Source organism: Mytilus californianus, unplaced genomic scaffold (assembly GCF_021869535.1).
Source record: "Mytilus californianus isolate M0D057914Y unplaced genomic scaffold, xbMytCali1.0.p SCAF_21, whole genome shotgun sequence".
In the NCBI taxonomy this organism is placed as follows: Eukaryota; Metazoa; Mollusca; class Bivalvia; order Mytilida; family Mytilidae; genus Mytilus; species Mytilus californianus.
Genome location: NW_026262670.1, coordinates 2429757 through 2448177, shown reverse-complemented (window position 1 = coordinate 2448177; position 18421 = coordinate 2429757). Strand labels below are relative to the sequence as shown.

General features: G+C 32.3%; 1 protein-coding gene across 8 annotated transcripts in view; it reads left to right on the top strand.

Moving 5' to 3' along the window:
* Positions 1 to 3073: 3073 nt before the first annotated feature.
* LOC127731964 (furin-like protease kpc-1) overlaps positions 3074 to 18421 on the top strand; it is a 183784-nt gene continuing 168436 nt past the window's right edge. For 7 of the 8 annotated variants that reach the window (XM_052240902.1, XM_052240901.1, XM_052240900.1 and 4 more), the window contains exons 1-7: positions 3074 to 3333; positions 5166 to 5282; positions 10551 to 10631; positions 12297 to 12425; positions 12717 to 12784; positions 13927 to 14015; positions 14844 to 15028. In XM_052240902.1, coding sequence (XP_052096862.1) covers positions 3169 to 3333; positions 5166 to 5282; positions 10551 to 10631; positions 12297 to 12425; positions 12717 to 12784; positions 13927 to 14015; positions 14844 to 15028 — 834 coding nt within the window. In that variant the 5' untranslated portion in view covers positions 3074 to 3168. The remainder of the gene's footprint in view (positions 3334 to 5165; positions 5283 to 10550; positions 10632 to 12296; positions 12426 to 12716; positions 12785 to 13926; positions 14016 to 14843; positions 15029 to 18421) is intronic. The other variant, XM_052240908.1, reaches the window with a different exon arrangement.

Sequence of the window (18421 nt, the reverse complement as noted above, 5' to 3'; positions counted from 1 at the left end):
AAATGACGCGAGATTGCTGTTAGCCAATCAAAATAACGTATGATAATGAAACATACATCTATGCGTATTATAATGAAACATACAATAGTGAACAAAAGGGTAAAACATGCTACACAGAGGAACAAGTGATCAGTATGCTGAAGTTTCTTATTGACAACATATTTGTTGAATTTGGAGGTAGACTTTTTCAACAAATTGTCGGCATTCCTATGGGAATGAACTGTGCGCCTCTCCTTGCCGATCTCTTCTTATTTTCATATAAATCGGAGTTGCTTCAGACACTTGTCAAAAACAAGAAGAACAAAGAAGCTAGGTTATTGAATTTCACTTTCAGATATATTGATGATGTTCTTTCCATTAACAATCCGAACTTTTCTGATTGGGTTCCATTAATATATCCCCCTGAACTAGAAATTAAAGAAACAACAGACACGGCTTCCTCCGCCTCATTTTTAGACTCCAATTTGACATACACAGTCATCTCAGTACCAGAATCTATGACAAACGAGACGATTTTAATTTTGAAATTATCAATTTCCCCCACCTTAGTAGCAATATACCAACTTCACCTGCATATGGGATATATATTTTCCAACTTATTCGGTAATCAAGAGCTTGCAGCTCCTACTCAGACTTTGTAAAACGTCTCCAGTTTCTGAGCAGAAAGTTGATGAACCAGGGGTATGTCAAAGAACGTCTCGTCCTTTTTCTAAAAAAGTTCATCGGAAGGTACCAACACCTTGTTGATAAATATTCCGTATAAACTTCACAAATATTACACGATGGTCTTGAAGTATAGATTCTGCGTACTGACGTTGTTTATCATCTTAATAACGTGTTATATTATTCTTTTATTTGTCTTTATTAATATTACTTTTACTGTTAAGTCTGTTTTTTGTGATATCCATTTGACGTGACTCTGTACTTATGTATCCCGTCATACTTTGAACGACAAAATTATTTTTATTTTATTAATATTACTTTTACTGTTGAGTCTATTTTTTGTGATATCCATTTGACGTGACTCTGTACTTATGTATCCCGTCATACTTTGAACGACAAAATTAATTTATATCTACCTGTCTGACGTCAAACGCGCGATTCTACGTCTGTACTTAAAACCTTCCATCCTTTATGGGTGGATTTTACATAGATAAATAAAATCGTATAATAAAAAAAGCAAAATGAGGATGTTAAATTTGATGTATGCCTTTTTGTGCTTCTTTGTTACATTTATTCGTTTTTATAGTGATTAAGATTATAACACAATGTTGACTGCTGTACCCCTATTTGTGACATTTTTACCTATTGTGTCTGTTTGTTTGTTCACGCATCGTTGTCAATATAATGGAATTTGATGCGACTGTCATACAAGTGAGAGGTTTAGCTAGCTATAAAATAGGTTCAATCCACCATTTTCTTCATAAGAAAATGCCCGTACCAAGTCAGGAATATGACAGTTGTTATCCATTCGTTTGATGTGTTTGAGCTTTTGATTTTGCCATTTGATTAGGGACTTTCCTTTTTGAATTTTCCTCGGAGTTCAGTATTTTTGTGATTTTACTTTATACATCTAATGTAATTATAAGTATATAGTAATCAGATTTTTGCGTCCTTTCGCATTCGGATTCCAGCCTTTTAAAACAAATCAATTTTGAAAAATGATTGCACAACCTTCTTACTGATTGCAAAACATAAACCTTTCCACAAGACTCGATCACAGTACATGTATAAACAAACCATTAAAGATATTACTGCTTCTTCTGCAGGAGAAATATATTACTCCTTGTAAAAGTGTAATAACTGTTGCTGCTACTTTTTAATGTTATTTGTATGGTGTTTAATTTGTCGTCTGTTTTCATATATCATAACCTCAAATAAAAGGTCTACCATAACATTTTGATTCGTCCTAAGTGATTGTTTTCATCAGGAACATTAAAAATAGAATAGACAAAACCAAAAAAGGTAAACTTTGCCCGATGGTGTTAGAAACTTATTTAATATAAACAATTTCTGAATTTATCAACGAATAATCAAATTAAATCGCAAAACCAATTATACATCTTTGTAGCTACCAAGCATTCCCCTGTTGAGTCCTTGAATCATTTCTTCTGACAAACAACGAAAGCGGCTTTAACGAATTATTCCCTCGTTTCTTGCGTTAATACAAGACAAAAGTGTGTGGTCATATATAAGACGACAAATCTGTAGATTGTATTCGCTCATGAGGAATTTTATTTGAAAAAGATGGAAATTATTGGGTTGTCTTTCATTTTCAAGTCACCGGTCCTGTAGATAAAATAGAAATCTACAATGATATCGTGGTCTTTAGTTTACATGAATCCGATTGTAACAAATTTCCACAGAAAGTAGTAACACTGTTATTATGTTGTAAACGCCGTATTGATTCATAACCAGTTTAAATCTAAGTTTGAGATGCTTAGTGATCTCATTTCAGACCTAATCCTTCTTATGAAAAATCTGATTTTATTTCAATAATTGTCTTTATTAGGTTTCAACTTTGGTATTTGATCTGGCCTTCTGACTGTTTTGATTTGAGCTCCACCGATGAGTCTTATTTAGACCAAACGCGCGTCTGGGATAACAAATTATAAGCCTAGAAACTTTGATGATTTTTTACAACTTCTGCTGATGAACATTTCGTCCCCGAAGACATCACCAGCCTAGTAGTCAGCACTCTAGCGTTAACAAGTTTCGTTCAGCAGTTCGGAATTGGATGTTTTCAATGCCCTTCAATTTTGTAATTGTTTTGACATTCCAACTGTTTTGATTCGAGCGACACTGATGAGTCTTAAGTAAACGATACGCTTCTCTTATATAACAAAATATAAACCTCAAATTTTTAATGACATTTACAGATATAATCAGATATATAGAATTTGATTACAAATTACACAGCGAACAATGGAAAATAATTTTAAAGATATTCAAAATGAAATATTCGAGAATAAAAAAATACAAAGGCAAATCACCTTATATTTATATCAATGTTCAAGCAATGAAAACGGCCTTTAATCTTTTTTTCAAGATAAAATATCCGGTTACACAAAAGACAAACTTAAATCACCTGATATCAATCGATGACTGCTGATATTATTTACATAATCAAAACAGTTTATATCGGAATTTGCCAAAATATTTAACAAGATGAAAAATATTTTCATCGTGTTTTTACTCTTTAACGTTCCTAAGTATGTAACTTTAAGTGACATTGAAGTCTTTTCAAATAGAGTTGTGTTAACCTCAATCCGGGAAGATGATCCCGACAAATGGTTTGATAAGGAAAATCCACAGTTTCAATACATTGGACAGGTAAGTACATCTATAAAGCAATAATTATAAAAATGTTCATTAAGAAACAAAACAGAGCAATCTCAGTTTGTTTTAATTGATTGTAGACCAATATTTGTATTTTTCAATGATTTACGTAACAGGTTTAACTTCCTTGTTACTGTTTGATACTTAAGTTCTGACCAGGAAATGTAAATGAGAGTCAAGGTGACATTAGTGGTTTGTTAGAACTTTTTAAACATTTATAGTACCAAATATCATACCACATGTGGGGCAAGATCTGGTTAATTACTCTTTTAGGTTGGTGTTTGGGTTAGTGTTGATCAGTCTTTAGTTTTCTATATTGTGTTTTGTATACTGTTGTTTGTCGTTTGTCCGTTTATCGTTTTTTGTAATGTCATTGGAAGTTCGTTTTAGATGTGTGAGTTTGAATGTTCCTTTCGATATCTTCCACCTCTCTTATGTCATATTAATATAGATATCCGTGGAGTTGAAATTACTCGTATTCAACGTAAAAATTGGACCTTTAAATGCATAATGGGTAAAGAAACATATTTTAAAGTCATATGAAACGAGTGACTGGTGAAAAATAATGTTTATCAAATTCTTGAACCAATGCATGCATATATAATAAACTTTGTCTTCTGTACACGATTTTTTAAAAAATTTTTACGCATCCATATCGTATAATCGTCAAATAAAAAAATTTCTCGGTCTGTTTTGATGTGAAAATATGGCAGCTAATTAATTGTCGTGTTTTGAAGCCGTAGTTTACCGATTGTCACCTCTATAGTAAACAATCAACAAAGAAGCATGGATATTGAGCACGTGTATAATATATACAATAAGATAATAGTTATTCAATGACAGATCCATGCGTATTGCGATCACCGGATTTTTGCGAGAAAAGTCACACTGAGTTCACTGCATACGGAAAACATATCGGCGAATTGTTGACTGTAAACAAACAATTAAAAAAAGAAGGAAATTTCTTCTAAATTTGGTCAAATTAAAGAATTTTCTAGTGAAAAAAGTATATGTACATAAGTTTTATAATAAAAACTAACCATTAGGTTATAAAAAAAAACCATATGCATCATTTTTTTAATTGAAGTTTCATATGACTTAAAATAAGTGCCACATACTATACCAAGTAATTGGATAATCAAAATGTGAAATTATATAATCAAAATGTGAAGTAATCCCATATACATTTTTGTCTGATTCGTTCAATACGTAATATTAGTAAAATGTAAATATCCATTGCCATCTGTATGAGAAGGCACCAATCCTAAAAAAAGAGTAGAAGGTAACAATCATAACAATCATATCACACATGGCATCAGTGGGAAACTTGACAAACAAGATTTTATGGGTTAGTGTTCTTAGACCAACACTATATTTAGGTTTATTCAGACAGTCTGGTTAGTATCACGTGAGTGTAAATAAAAGAAGACAATTAGTACATGTATACATCACTTGCACAATAACAGCACACATAAATACATCCATAGAGCATATGGGCATTCAACTATAGAGAAGCACATCTATATATTACATGTCAAACCCAAAGCCAACTTGAACATTTATATACATATGTAACATCAGTGGAAAAATGTTTGGCTGATTAAACGTATACAATCAATACGTATATGCTGAACAAAGGTTCCCTTCAAAAGTAATCGATTGTTTTGTCTAGTTGTTGTTTTTTTTTTTGGTGTAGACATGTTTTCCTAATACAAATCAAATTCTGGATTTAATTTGAATTAAAGTAGCTAGGGAACCACCATATTATACATAAATAGAATCTACATCCAAATACTTAAGTGTTTTCTCGTAAATCTTTTAATTAGTTGTGGATAGGTGAAACCAGATATATCAAAGCCAAAATACGACAAACAAATACTAAAGAAAAGATAAGCTTTTTAAGCGAAGACCCGGATGTTGAAATTCTTAGACGAAAACAAGAGGTAAGATAAGAAATTGAGAAGTTATCAAACGTGTATGAGAATCGAAATTATTTTAACATAATTACAATTGTATGAACATTTAAATTGAAAATGCTTATTGAATATCTTGTGTATCCATTCTAAACATAAGTGAATTCTGTCATTTTCGTCTTTATGAAGCAGAATTCATTCAGAACCTTCTAAAAGACAAAAAGAAAAAGCACCTTGCGAAATTCTTTAATTTTACTTTCCGATATATTGATGATGTCCTATCATTGAATAACCCATATTTCAGCCAATAGTTACATCTCATATATCCCAGTAAACTTGAAATTAAGGATACTACTGATACCAGAAGGACTGCTTCATACCTTGATGTTTTCCTCAATATTGACACAGATGGTCGACTTCACACGAAAATCTATGATAAACGGGACTATTTCAACTTCCCAATTATCAATTTCCCATTTCTCAGCAGTAACATACCCTCTGCCCCTTCGTATGGTGTTTACATATCTAAGTTGATACGTTATGCTCGTGCATGTTCACACTATACGGACTTCATATACAGGAGTGTAAAAATAACACTCCGTAAATTTTACGGACACCATCACGAATTGGTCGATCCATACGATGTGTCTTTGTCCAAACTAACTAAGGACATTTTTACCACGTGTTAGATTGTGGTTTGACATTACGTCGTCTGATCTTTTAATTACCGAACGTGACTTATTCCCGATTGTGACTGTTTTGCTGAGTGTGAATTTGCATTGCTATAAGACGTGTCACGGTACTTTTCTATCCAAAATTCATGTATTTAGTTTTGATATTATATTTGTTATTCTAATCGGATTTTGTCAAATGTCTCATCGTTTGTAGTTGTAAATCTTATTTTTTTCTGTTGTATTCGTGTGTTATGGTAAAGATAATTAATCACCCAGTTCATTAATTAGATTTTAGTTTGGGTCAACTAAATTTATACGATATATTTGGTTTACAGTTTGATTTAGAAGAAACACCGACATAGCTAGATAATACTATTAATTATCTAATTACTACCACATTTTATATTAATTAGTATTGTAATTTTCATTGCTATTAATAAATGTTATATGAGTATATAAACCAAATCTTGAATTCTATCCTAATTCTATCCTATATTGGGGAAATTTCAGAAATTTAAATGTGACGTCACTTTTTTTGCGTTGATCTCTTTGGCTTACTCGGCTGTGAATTTTTATGTGTTGGTTTATGTTGTTTTATGTATCCGTTTTTATTCTGTAGTTAGTCACCACTTCGGTGTTATCATGTATAACTATTATATAGTCATTTTTATAAATTTACTGTTTGCAAAAGTATGAATTATTCTAAATACTAAGGATTTTCTTATCCCAGACATATAACCTTAGCCGTATGTGGCACAACTTTTTGGAACTTTTGGTCCTCAATGCTCTTCAACTGTGTACTTGTTTTTGGCTTTCGTACTGTTTTGATCTGAGCGTCGCTGGTTAGTCTTGTGTGGACGAAACGTGCGTCTTGCGTATTAAATTTTAAACCTAGTACCTTTTGTTAGCTATTATTCGTATGTTTCTCTATCCTATATGTTCTCCAATTTATTTGTATTGTAGTCCTGTCATGTAATCTTGTCATTTTAATGTTATATTTAACATTGCCATAAAAGCGGAAGGATTGGCTAGCCACAAAACCAGGTTCAACCCACCATGTCGTAGTTCTCCTCTTATATTTGATGTGTTTCCCTCAGTTTTAGTTTGTAACCCGGATTTGTTTTTTTCTCAATCGATTTATGAATTTCGAACAGCGGTATACTACTGTTGCCTTTATTAATGTAGTGTCAAAATGCAAAGTTCCAAACAATAGTTTATGCATAGAAAATATAAAGGATCCAATTATTAGTTTCAAGATTAAATCCATCTGTAGTTTTGATATTCTGCGCCAACAGTATGATAAGCACATTGACAAAACAAATGAATATAATAATAATGATAAAAGAAGGAAGAAGAAAACATTGATAGAACTATAATAGAATATGCAAATTCTAAAAGTCTTTTCAAAATTAATACTTTTTACATTCAAACGACGTTTGCTTTCCATATTTCAATTTCCCTAATGCTGATGTCTCGTATGTTCCTTTATATAGAATATACCCTTCACGTGTGAACAAACAGAGTTTTTAAGTACATGTATGTTGTAATTACCAAACAACATACTTGTAAATGTAACAGACATCTATATGTCAAGCATATTTCAAGGTCTGTATCACCCAGACAAGTTGTGAAAAGGTAACATGTCTGCAATTAACAAGAAAAAAACGGATATTACATAACTTCTAACAGGCACAATGAAGATGCGGAGGGTTTCCTATTTGCTCTAAACTCAATTCGTTATCTTATATTACAATCAATAAAATAACAAGAACAAAAATAAAACAAATAGAATAAATAGAATATTTCAAGAAAACACATAATTCGAAATCAAAAAACAAATAAATGTTAAACAATACTTTGTAATATCGAATATAAATAAAGGCAACAGTAGTATACCGCTATTCGAAATTCTTAAATCGATTGAGAAAAAAAACAAATCCGGGTTACAAATTAAAACTTTGGGAAACACATCAAATATAAGAGGAGAAAAACAACACAACAGAAACTCAACACTAAAATGCAACACACACAGAAACAAACTATAATATAACAATGACCATTTTCCTGACTTGGTACAGGACATTTTGAAAAAAATGGTGGGTTAAACCTGGTTTTGTGACTAGCCAAACCTCCCGCTTTTATGGCAATGTTAAATATAACATTAAAATGACAAGATTACATGACAGGACTACAATACAAATAAATGGGAGACCATACAGGACAGAGACACACACAAATAATAGCTATCAAAAGGTACCAGGCTTATAATTTAATACGCCAGACGCGCGTTTCGTCTACATAAGACCCATCAGTCTCAGAGGAACGAAAGATCCCAGAGAGATATTCAAACTCATAGATCGAAAATGAACTGACAACGCCATGGCTAAAAAAAAAAGACAAACAGACAAATAATAGTACACAAGACACAACATAGAAAACTAAAGACTAAGCAACACGAACCCCACCAAAACTGGGTGTGATCTCAGGTGCTCAGGAAGGGTAAGCAGATCCTGCTCTACATGTGGCACCCGTCGTGTTGCTCATTTTATTACAAACCCAGTAAATAGTCTAATTCGGTAGGTCACATTCGTGGAAAGGGAACGGGATTGTACTTGAAATGTAGTTACGACATAAGGAACATATCCGATATCATCTGTGAAACGGATATTCCGTAACGGTCAACCAACTCGTGATGGCGTCCGTAAAATTTACGAAGGGATGATTTCAACTTCACCATTTGAAACTCTTGGTTTTATAGCTTCCTTTTGAGCAGCAATCATCTATCAAGGAAATCATGATAGGAAGTAAAAACGCTGGAATGTTGCTACATAGAAATGGAAAGTTCACAATTGGGAAGCTGAAATCATCACTTTTGTCGGATAGTTTTGTTTTCAACCGACCCTCATTGTCCATTTCTAGATGTTAGTCAAGATATGAGGCAGACTTTACTGTGACTGTTGTATCCTTTATCTCTAGTTCGATGGGATAGACGAGTTCAACATAGGCACCAAATTTTGAATTATTTAGAGAAAGAACATCATCTATAAAGCGGGAAGTAAAGTTAAAAGATATTGCTAACTTCTTTTCTTTCTTACTAAGAAGTTTTTGTATGAAGTCCGCCTCATAAGAATAAAGGAACACGTCGTCAAGAAGAGGGGCACAGTTGGTTTCACATGGGAATGCCGATAGTTTGTTGAAAAACACGTCTTCTAAACGTAACAAATATGTTGTCAATCAAGAAATCAAGCATCTTGATAATGTCAGTTTCAAGGAATTTTTTGTTTGAATCAGAGTGATTCTTTACAAAGTAGGATTTATCCCTCCCTAAGAGAAAATACTTGTATCTACGTTGACCATTCTTTTTTTATAAAAAAAGCAATACCAACTCTTTTAATTTGTCTTTTAGAATGCAAGCAGCTACTGAGAGATAGCTCAAGACACTTTATTGGCTGACAAAGTAATCATAAGGTCAAAATACTTATATCGGGCACTCTACCTTTGGCAAATGTTTGGATACATCTCATACATCACAGTTATGAACAGTGCACGAAAACACTTTCTTTTGGATACCATTTTGGCGTTGCCAAAAATCAGTTTGTAAAGGAAACATTTATCTTGATTTAGATATAAAATACTATTTTTTGTCAAATACCCACCAGCAGAATTATACTTTCAAAAGAAATCATTGTTTATGACAAAATTAAGTATTGGTTTAAAACAAATCCATTATGTTTTTAAATTCTCAAATGATTAAAGTATAACATGTATTACGTCACTGCAAAAATGAACACATCGAAACATTGGTGTTGTCTGTCTCTCTTACATTTATATTTATTAAATGCACTCTTGCTATTTTTAATGTACGCAGATATAAAACTTGAGAGGCTTCTTGACTTATGTAGAGATACAATATATGGTGGTGATTCTGAAATGTTTAGAAGAAACTGTCAAAAAGGCGATCTTGAAACTTGTTCATTCACCATCTTTTCTTCGGTGCATTTTTGTTTGTTTGAGCGTCACTGTTGAGTCTTCTGGCGTATAAACATTTTGTTGATGGTATCAATAATGAGTTATATAAACGTTCTAGGATTTTTTAATCTTAATTATTTTTTTTTGTTTTACATCACGACAAAATCATTGTCTGCATTGTCACTTAGTACAAGCATATTCTAACATTCAGTCTTTTTAGAAAATATTTTTGAAGTAAGGTCATAGTATTTATAGAGCAAGTAAATATGAGAAATACCCAAATGTTTCTTTGATTTTCGATCAAATAAATTTTATATCACAGCACTGATGTGTTCAAGGTTTTGTGTTTATTGTATTTAAATTCCACTAAAAATTACAATGGTTCTCTGTTTGTCTATTACGAGGTGGAATAAATGACACCTACTCGATTATATAGCCTTTGGTATTATAATACAATTATAACATTAACATGTTATAATTTTGGAGCTTTAAAAAGCTTATCTGCATGTTATTGGTCGTTCACAACCATAATTGTATGCGACTCTTTAGTTGTAAAAAATCCGTTATTAACCTTGTGTTCTTAAGGAAAACTATTTTCACATCTTAAAATCAAGTTATTTTACTTATCTCATATACTATTTTATATCTTTTATAGATATCATGGGTAGAACAAGAAAAATTCCAAACGAGAATGAGAAGGACATTAGATCCAGAATGGCCTAATCTGTGGTACTTGGTAAGTAACAGTTTAAATGACGATTGGTTGTAAGTATCCACATCATTGACGTGGGATCTACGATATAGTTAACATTTTAAAAATCAGATAAAATGTGATAGAATCGAATGCAATGTGGCTTATATTTTCAAAAGAACACGCCTAACCGTTGTGTTTGGTTAAACACGTTATAAGAAATGGTTATTAAACCAATGACGTCATTATTTTCTTTACCAACTACGATCAATAAAGCAACAGTAGTATACCGCTGTTCAAAAGTCATAAATCGATTAAGACAAAACAAAACTGGGTTACAAACTAAAATCCAGAGAAACACATCAACTATAAGAGGAAAATAATGGAACAACAAAAACAAACGCCAATATACATAGGAAACGGACTATTTGATAACAACTGCCATATTCCTGACTTGGTACAGGACATTTTAAGAAAAAATGATGGGTTGACCCTGGTTTTATGGCTAGCCACAACTCCCGCTTATTTGGGTTCTGAAAAAAGGCGAAAGATAAAAAGAGACATTCAAAAGTCGAAGAGAAATTGACATTTGATTAAAAGAGATTGTGGTTACGGCAATTGGAACACATCGATGGTCAACTTCAAATTTAACACTTGAAACCCTTTGTTCAGTAACGTCCTTGTAAGTAACAACTCCTTATAAAGTAAACGTGATAGAAAATGCATGCACTGGAATATAACATCACATGAGAGATATATTCCCGCTGCTAGAATTTTGCTACATAGAAATTGAAAGTTCACAATACGGAATCTAGAATCATCCTTTTTTGTTGTACAGTTTTATTTTCAATCGACCCTCATATTCATTTTTCCTGAAAACCAGAAGTCAGATGCGCAAAGGAATACGTCGGTAAGAAGAGGAGCACATTGAGTGTCATAAAGAAAGCCGATTGTTTGCTTTCAAGTTCATGCAACAACCCATTTACCAGTTAATATCATATTTCTTTACATTTCACATATTACACTAATATATTCCTTTTAACCTAGTTTGGGACATAACCGAATGCCACTTAACACCGAATTCCCTTTGCCATGAGCAACACGGTGTTAACGCTGCTGATGGACAATTCTTCTCCAAAGGTATCAGCAGCTCTGTAGTCAGTACTACATTTCTGACTTTAAAATCATTGATACTTTATATTTTGTAAATTTTGCGAAGGTTAAAAACATAAAATCATAAAATCATTCAAAATAAAAAAAATCATGGATGGCGCAAATAGGATTTTTTGTATAAAGGGTTGTCAATTTCCGAATAAATTTTGTTTTCTCACTGTTTTGATTTGAGCACCTCTGAATAGTCACATTTAGACAAACTTGTACCTCTGTTGTCTCTTTTACAACCAATGGGTCTATGTCACTTCTGGTGGGCGTTTCGGCCCCGAGGGTATCACTAAACCAGATTTGTGGTAGTCGTTGATCGTTTAGTTCTTATTATAACACTGATAAGGTTCAAGACAATAACTCATCAATGTCTCCTGAAAATGCCTGTACCAAGTCAGGAAAATGACAGGGGTTTCCTTTCGTTCTGATGGATATATTCTAACTTTTGATTTTGTCAGGTTTTATGGACTTATCCCCTTTTGGATTCACATTGGAAATTGGTATTTATACTTTTTTGTATCGAACGTAAAGGAACAGTTCCAATTTCAGAATGATGAGGTTTCTCCATCACTTAAAGTGTCCGCAGCATGGAATGCTGGCTACTCCGGCAAAGGGGTTATAATCGCTGTTGTTGATGATGGCTTAGAGACAGACCATCCTGATATCTCTGCAAACGTCGTAGGTATTTTATGTAAAACATTGAATACGATTTTTGTAAGGTTTGTTAGTTTTTTTTTTACTCTATCATCTTTTATTTTCCTTCCATAACTTTGTTATTTTGCCCAAAAAAATCATCTTCCATAATTTGTGACAGTTGTCAATATTTAATATTTATTGTCTTAGAGAGAAAGCTGATATAAAAGAAATATTCCATGGACTGATATACAAAGTCAAATATTCCTAAATAGTCATGATATCTTGGATAAAGATTTATACATATATACATTTTTATTTTATTTGATATTTTAGGATGCAGAACATGGTATCAGTTTTCGCGATGGAGCCACAGATCCAAAACCAAAGTCAGATAAAGACGAGTAAATAAGAAAAAAAAACATAATATACAGATTAAATGAATGCATTTATCATTATCAAAACAAACAAAAAATAGTAATATACATGAATCAGAACCCAACCAAAAAACACAGAAACCCTATAAGATATGTAGAGTCCAACGTACTGCCTGCTTTTTCCATTATTCTCGCTCAAACGTCCAGCTTTGTTACTCATTTGGCTTTTTTCCAACTCTAGCTATGCATTAAGATGTTTCCTTTAATTTCATAGAAATGTTATTAAAATATTTTCAGTTTCTTATTCATTGTTTTTAATTCTTATATATTTGTGATGAAGTTTTAGACGAGCCATACATTGTCAACATACTTCAGTTATTTCGTACACAAATTAAAATATCAGAAATACTGAACTACAAGGAATATTTAAATTGGCAAATCCCTTATCAAATGGCAAAATCTTAAGCTCAAACACACCAAACGAATGAAAAACAACTGTCATATTCCTGACAAGTTTTTTTTATTCTATTTAATGCAATGTTTCCTTCTTGTCCAATAATGGCGACGGTGGTGGCCAAATATCTTTAACAGGAAAGAAGGAAAAAAGATTTAAGAAAATGTTAATCTGAAGACAAAAAAAAGATCAAAGCAGATAAAAATTTACGATGTATAGGAGAAAGAAGAAAACAGAAGAAATGGCATGACAAATGATTCAGGAAATCAGAAAAAGAGATGTGGTATGATTTCAAATGAGAGATTTATACACCAGAGTTCAAATGAAGTGGATTAATGACATTATAGGCAACCATACAGTTTTTGACAATTAGGAAACCCGAAACCGTATAGTTATGCGTACTTGACCCTTTTGACGGGTTTTTACTCTTCATATCGACACATTTGTTTCTATGGAAACAATTAATTCTATGACTCTATATGATTATCATATCATTACATTAACTCGATATTAAGATGCGTTCAAACGAGTTCGGAATGCATACTAAATTTCATAAAAATCAGAAAACTGCCCAATTACCACTGCAACAAAAATATATTCTCCAATTAATAACACTTGATCTCATTAACAATGATACTTCATAAGGTTTTTTTTTTCAAATATTACTGATGACTCTATGTGTGACAAAGCTTTGTTAAATAACAGTTGATTTCAGCCACGGTACAAGTGTTACTGGATTAATTGCAGCCGTCAGGGACAACAATATATGTATTCCAGGCGTAGCCTATAATTCAACCGTCATAGGTGAGTAACATATGTTTACTTACACATGTACCTGATACAAATATAGTCATTAATGAGAAATCAATATTTAACAACAAAATTAAACCTGAAAGGATACCTTAGTCAGCGTCTTTTTTTTAGTCAAATTAAAAAAAAATCTATCAGTCAGCAAGGCGGAAAACACACACACACAAACGACTCACTAACAAACGTAACAAAAAAGAGGAATAGATTACCTTAGCTGTATTTGGCAAAACGTTTAGGAATTTTTGGTCCTCAATGCTCTTCGACTTCGTACTTTATTTGGCCTTTAACATTTTTTTATTCTAGTGTCACTGATGAGTCTTTTGTACACGAAACGTGCCTCTGGCGCAAATATAAAATTGCAATTCTGGTATCTATGATGAGTTTATTAACTAATACGTCTAAGAGATAAAAACAACGCCGTGCAAAAAAAAAATCTAAAAAAAGCAATGAATGAGAGAAAAAGACACAAGTGATTGAACGTTAGATTTACCGTAATGACTGTCTTTGATTGCTTAATTGATGTTTAACGCCACTTTCATCCTACTTTGCTATATTGTGGCGACCAGTTTCTATTAGTAGAGACATGTAATCGGAGAGCCTGGATTGAACTGGATTGAACTATCGGTCATCGGCAATAAATCAAGCTAGCCTAGTCAATTAAGAGTCGAGCACACTTGCCTAGAGTGGGGTTTGGACTTACAACCTCAAGGTTGACAAGCTAGTGATTACGACTTCTATGAAGTATGGTATGTAACCCGCAACACTAGTATCCATGTCTTTTCTTGCAAATTTTTAATCACTTTAAAATAATTTGTTTTACAGGAGTTCAGTTGCTTGGTACCCACGATAACATAAATAATACAGTGGATTCGGATGCTGCTACTGCTTTTCTGCATTACGTATCAAATGTTGATATATATTCTAATAGCTGGGGACCCATAGAGGGTAGTGGATTTTCTGGTCCTGGCTATTTAGCGAAGAAAGCGCTCCGCAATGGAGTAACAACAGTAAGTAAAAGCACAGTGTTTGTATGTTCTCATTTTCTTTAAAGTTTTATAAATATAGTTTAAGGCAAATGATAAATTGATTGTTTGAAAAAGAAAATGAAACAAATTTAAAAAAAAGATTTCGCTGAAAAGTCACCTTCGAAAGAAATTTTCGGTTACTAAATACTTTTCTGTGGAAAGACCTATTATATTTGTTCTGATTATTAGGTCTCTCCACTTTTCCGTGGAAAGACCTTTTGCTTTTGTTCAGATTATTTTTATTTTTTCTTCCGCCTAATTTTTTTCTTCTGCTGTATTGTTGTTTTAAAAGATGTCGATTAGATTTTTGGTATATGATATCAAACAGATTATACGCTTTTAAAACTGACACCGCTAAACCAAATATCTTATTTTGTAAGAGTTATCTCCCCGAACACTGTTTTTCGTGTGTGTACTTCTCCTTCGCAACCATAAAAGATAACGACAAATTTATTTTACCAAATTGCTCGTTATATCCTCAGAATGTTTTGATTAATTTTGACCGAAGCGGTATAGAGATTCCATATGAGAGTTATTTTCCCTTATGCATTTGATATAAGTGATATTCATGTGAAACTGGTAAACCGTAAGTGATAGAGACCTAGGGTCTTTTGTTTGAGGTCCTTGGTCCAAAAAAAAAAAGATAATTAGGTGAAGGTCTAAGGTCAAAGTCATATTTTAAAATTTTATTTTGGCTTATTTTCACTTCTTTTCAAAAACCGTATAAGATATAGACAACATATTTTTACTAAATTGTTAGTTGAGACTTGTCGTTACACATACATTTTGGTTAAAAGGGTACGCTGACATTTAATGGGAGTTTTCTCCCCTCTTATATTTAATATTACGCGTATGATGATATAATTCATCAACCATATATAATAAGGACCTAGGGTCTTTTGATTTGAAGTCCTTGGTTCATGACCTTGAAATTGAGGTCAAGGTCATAGGTAAATTTGACGTTCTAGATTTTGACCTTTGCTTTAAATTCATATTTATACATCATTAAGCCATAGTGCATTAGTTTTCAAGCCATATGACTTTGAAAAAGCAAACCGAAAGTGACCTTGGGTAAACCGGAAGTGGCTATTTTTGGTACTTATTTCATGTAAAAGTATATAGAACAATATATTTTTGAAAGCAGTTTCAAATAAACTATCAAATAATACCGGAAATGACATTTTTAAGACCGGAAGTATCAAATTACCTCCCTTATTTCAAACAAAATTGTATAGAAACCATATATTTTTGGAATCAGCAAACAAATAGCTATCGTTTGACACTGGTAATGACATTTTAAACCGGATTTTAATATTTTCATATCAAAATGAATCTTTAGAAGTGGAAAGACCTTTAATTGTTCTCTGAATTTAACTTTTCTGTGGAAAGACCTATTGTATTTGTTCTGATAATTATTATAATTTTTTTCTTTCGCCAAATTTTGTTCTCGCGTAAAATTTTTGTTTCGCAATATGTCGCTAAGATATTTCTTATATAGTATCATACAGTTTATGCGCTTTTTATTTTCACACATTCTAACCCGAACAATTTTCTGTGTAAGAGTTATCCCCCTATTCACTGTTTATCAAGTGTGTGCATCTCCTTCGAAACAAAAAAAGATATCAACTAAATTCTTTTTCTAAATTGTTCGTTACATCTGACATAGAAAATGAAGTCAAGGTCAAAGGTCAAGGTCAAGTTCTCAATTTTGACATTTCCTTTTTTTTGCATTTTCTCCAACACTTTTAAAGATATATATGAAAGAACAAGTGCACAATGTTTGCTTTATTGTAATGAAGATATGTTACATTTGGTTTGAAACAATCTAATGGCATCTTATAGGAGTTGTCGCCGCGATATAGCCTTGTTGTGCTAATGCGGCGTAAAGCAACCAACAATCAATCAATCAATCAATCTTATAGGAGTTAGTGCCCCTGAAATGTCTAATTATAAGGTTAATTGATTTTTACTTCAACTTGGTTCATCATTAAGCCATATGACCTTTTACAAAAGGTTTGGTCACATATGACCTTGAAAAATATCAATCGGGAGGTACCTTGAGAAAACCGGAAGTAGCCATTTGTGCACTTTTTCCATGGAAAAGTACTCAGAATCCATATATTTTGTAATATAAATACATAAACTTATCATTAAAGACCAGAAGTGACTTTCGATAAACCGGAAGTGGCCGATTATCTCCTGTTTTACATGCAAAAATATATAGAAACTATATATTTTTGGAATCAGTGTAAAAGTAGCTATCATATGAGACCGAAAGTGACGTTTACTTCACCGGAAGTAGCACATTATATCCCTTATTTCACTAAAAAGTATATAGAAACCATTCATTTATCGCATCAGTTTGTAGAAACTTATGATTGGATACCAATTTAAACTTTGAGTAAACCGGAACTAGCTTCTTTTCAATAACTTTGAAAATTGATGTGGAAAGACCTTCAATTGTTTTCTGAACAATTGGTTTTTAATTTTTTTTTTCTTCTGCCAAATTTTGTTCTTGCGATAAATTTTTGTTTCACAATATGTCGCTTAGATATTTCTCAAATTGTATCGTATAGTTTATGCGCTTTTAAATTTCAACCTGCTAAGCCGAAGAATTTCCTTTGTAAGAGTTATCCCCCTATTCAATGTTTATCTTGTGTGTGCATCTCCTTCGTAACAAAAAAAAGACATCGAAAAAATTATTCTTCTAAGTTGTTTGTTACATCCTTAGAAATTTTTGGCTAATTTGGATCGAACGAATTCGATGAAATTTTATAGGAGTTATTTACCTTTACCAAATAAATTTGTCGGTATGTTTTATAAAATCTTAAACCGTTAACCGTATAACCCCGGATTCTTTTATTTGAGGCCCATAGGTCCTAACTTAGAAATTGAGGTCAAGGTCAAAGGTCAAGTTCAAGTTATCAATTTTGACTATTCCTTGTTTTTGCATTTTCTCCGATACTTTAAAAAATATATTTAAAAGAACAAGTGCAAAATGTTTGATTTATTGTAATGAAGATATGTTACATTTGGTCTGAAACAATCTAATGACATCTTATAGGAGTTAGTTCCCCTGAAATGTCTTAATATAAGATGAATTGATTATTACTTCAACTTGGTTCATTATAAAGCCATATGACCTTTTACAAAAGGTTGGGTGACATATGACCTTGAAAAATGTCAACCGGAAGAGACCTTGAGAAACCGGAAGTAGTCATGTTTGCACTTTTTTCGTTGCAAAATACTCGGAATCCATATATTTTGTAATATGAATACATAAACTTATCACTAAAGACCAGAAGTGACTTTCGATAAATCGGAAAAGGCCAATAATCTCCTGTTTCACAGGCAAAAATATATAGAAACTATATA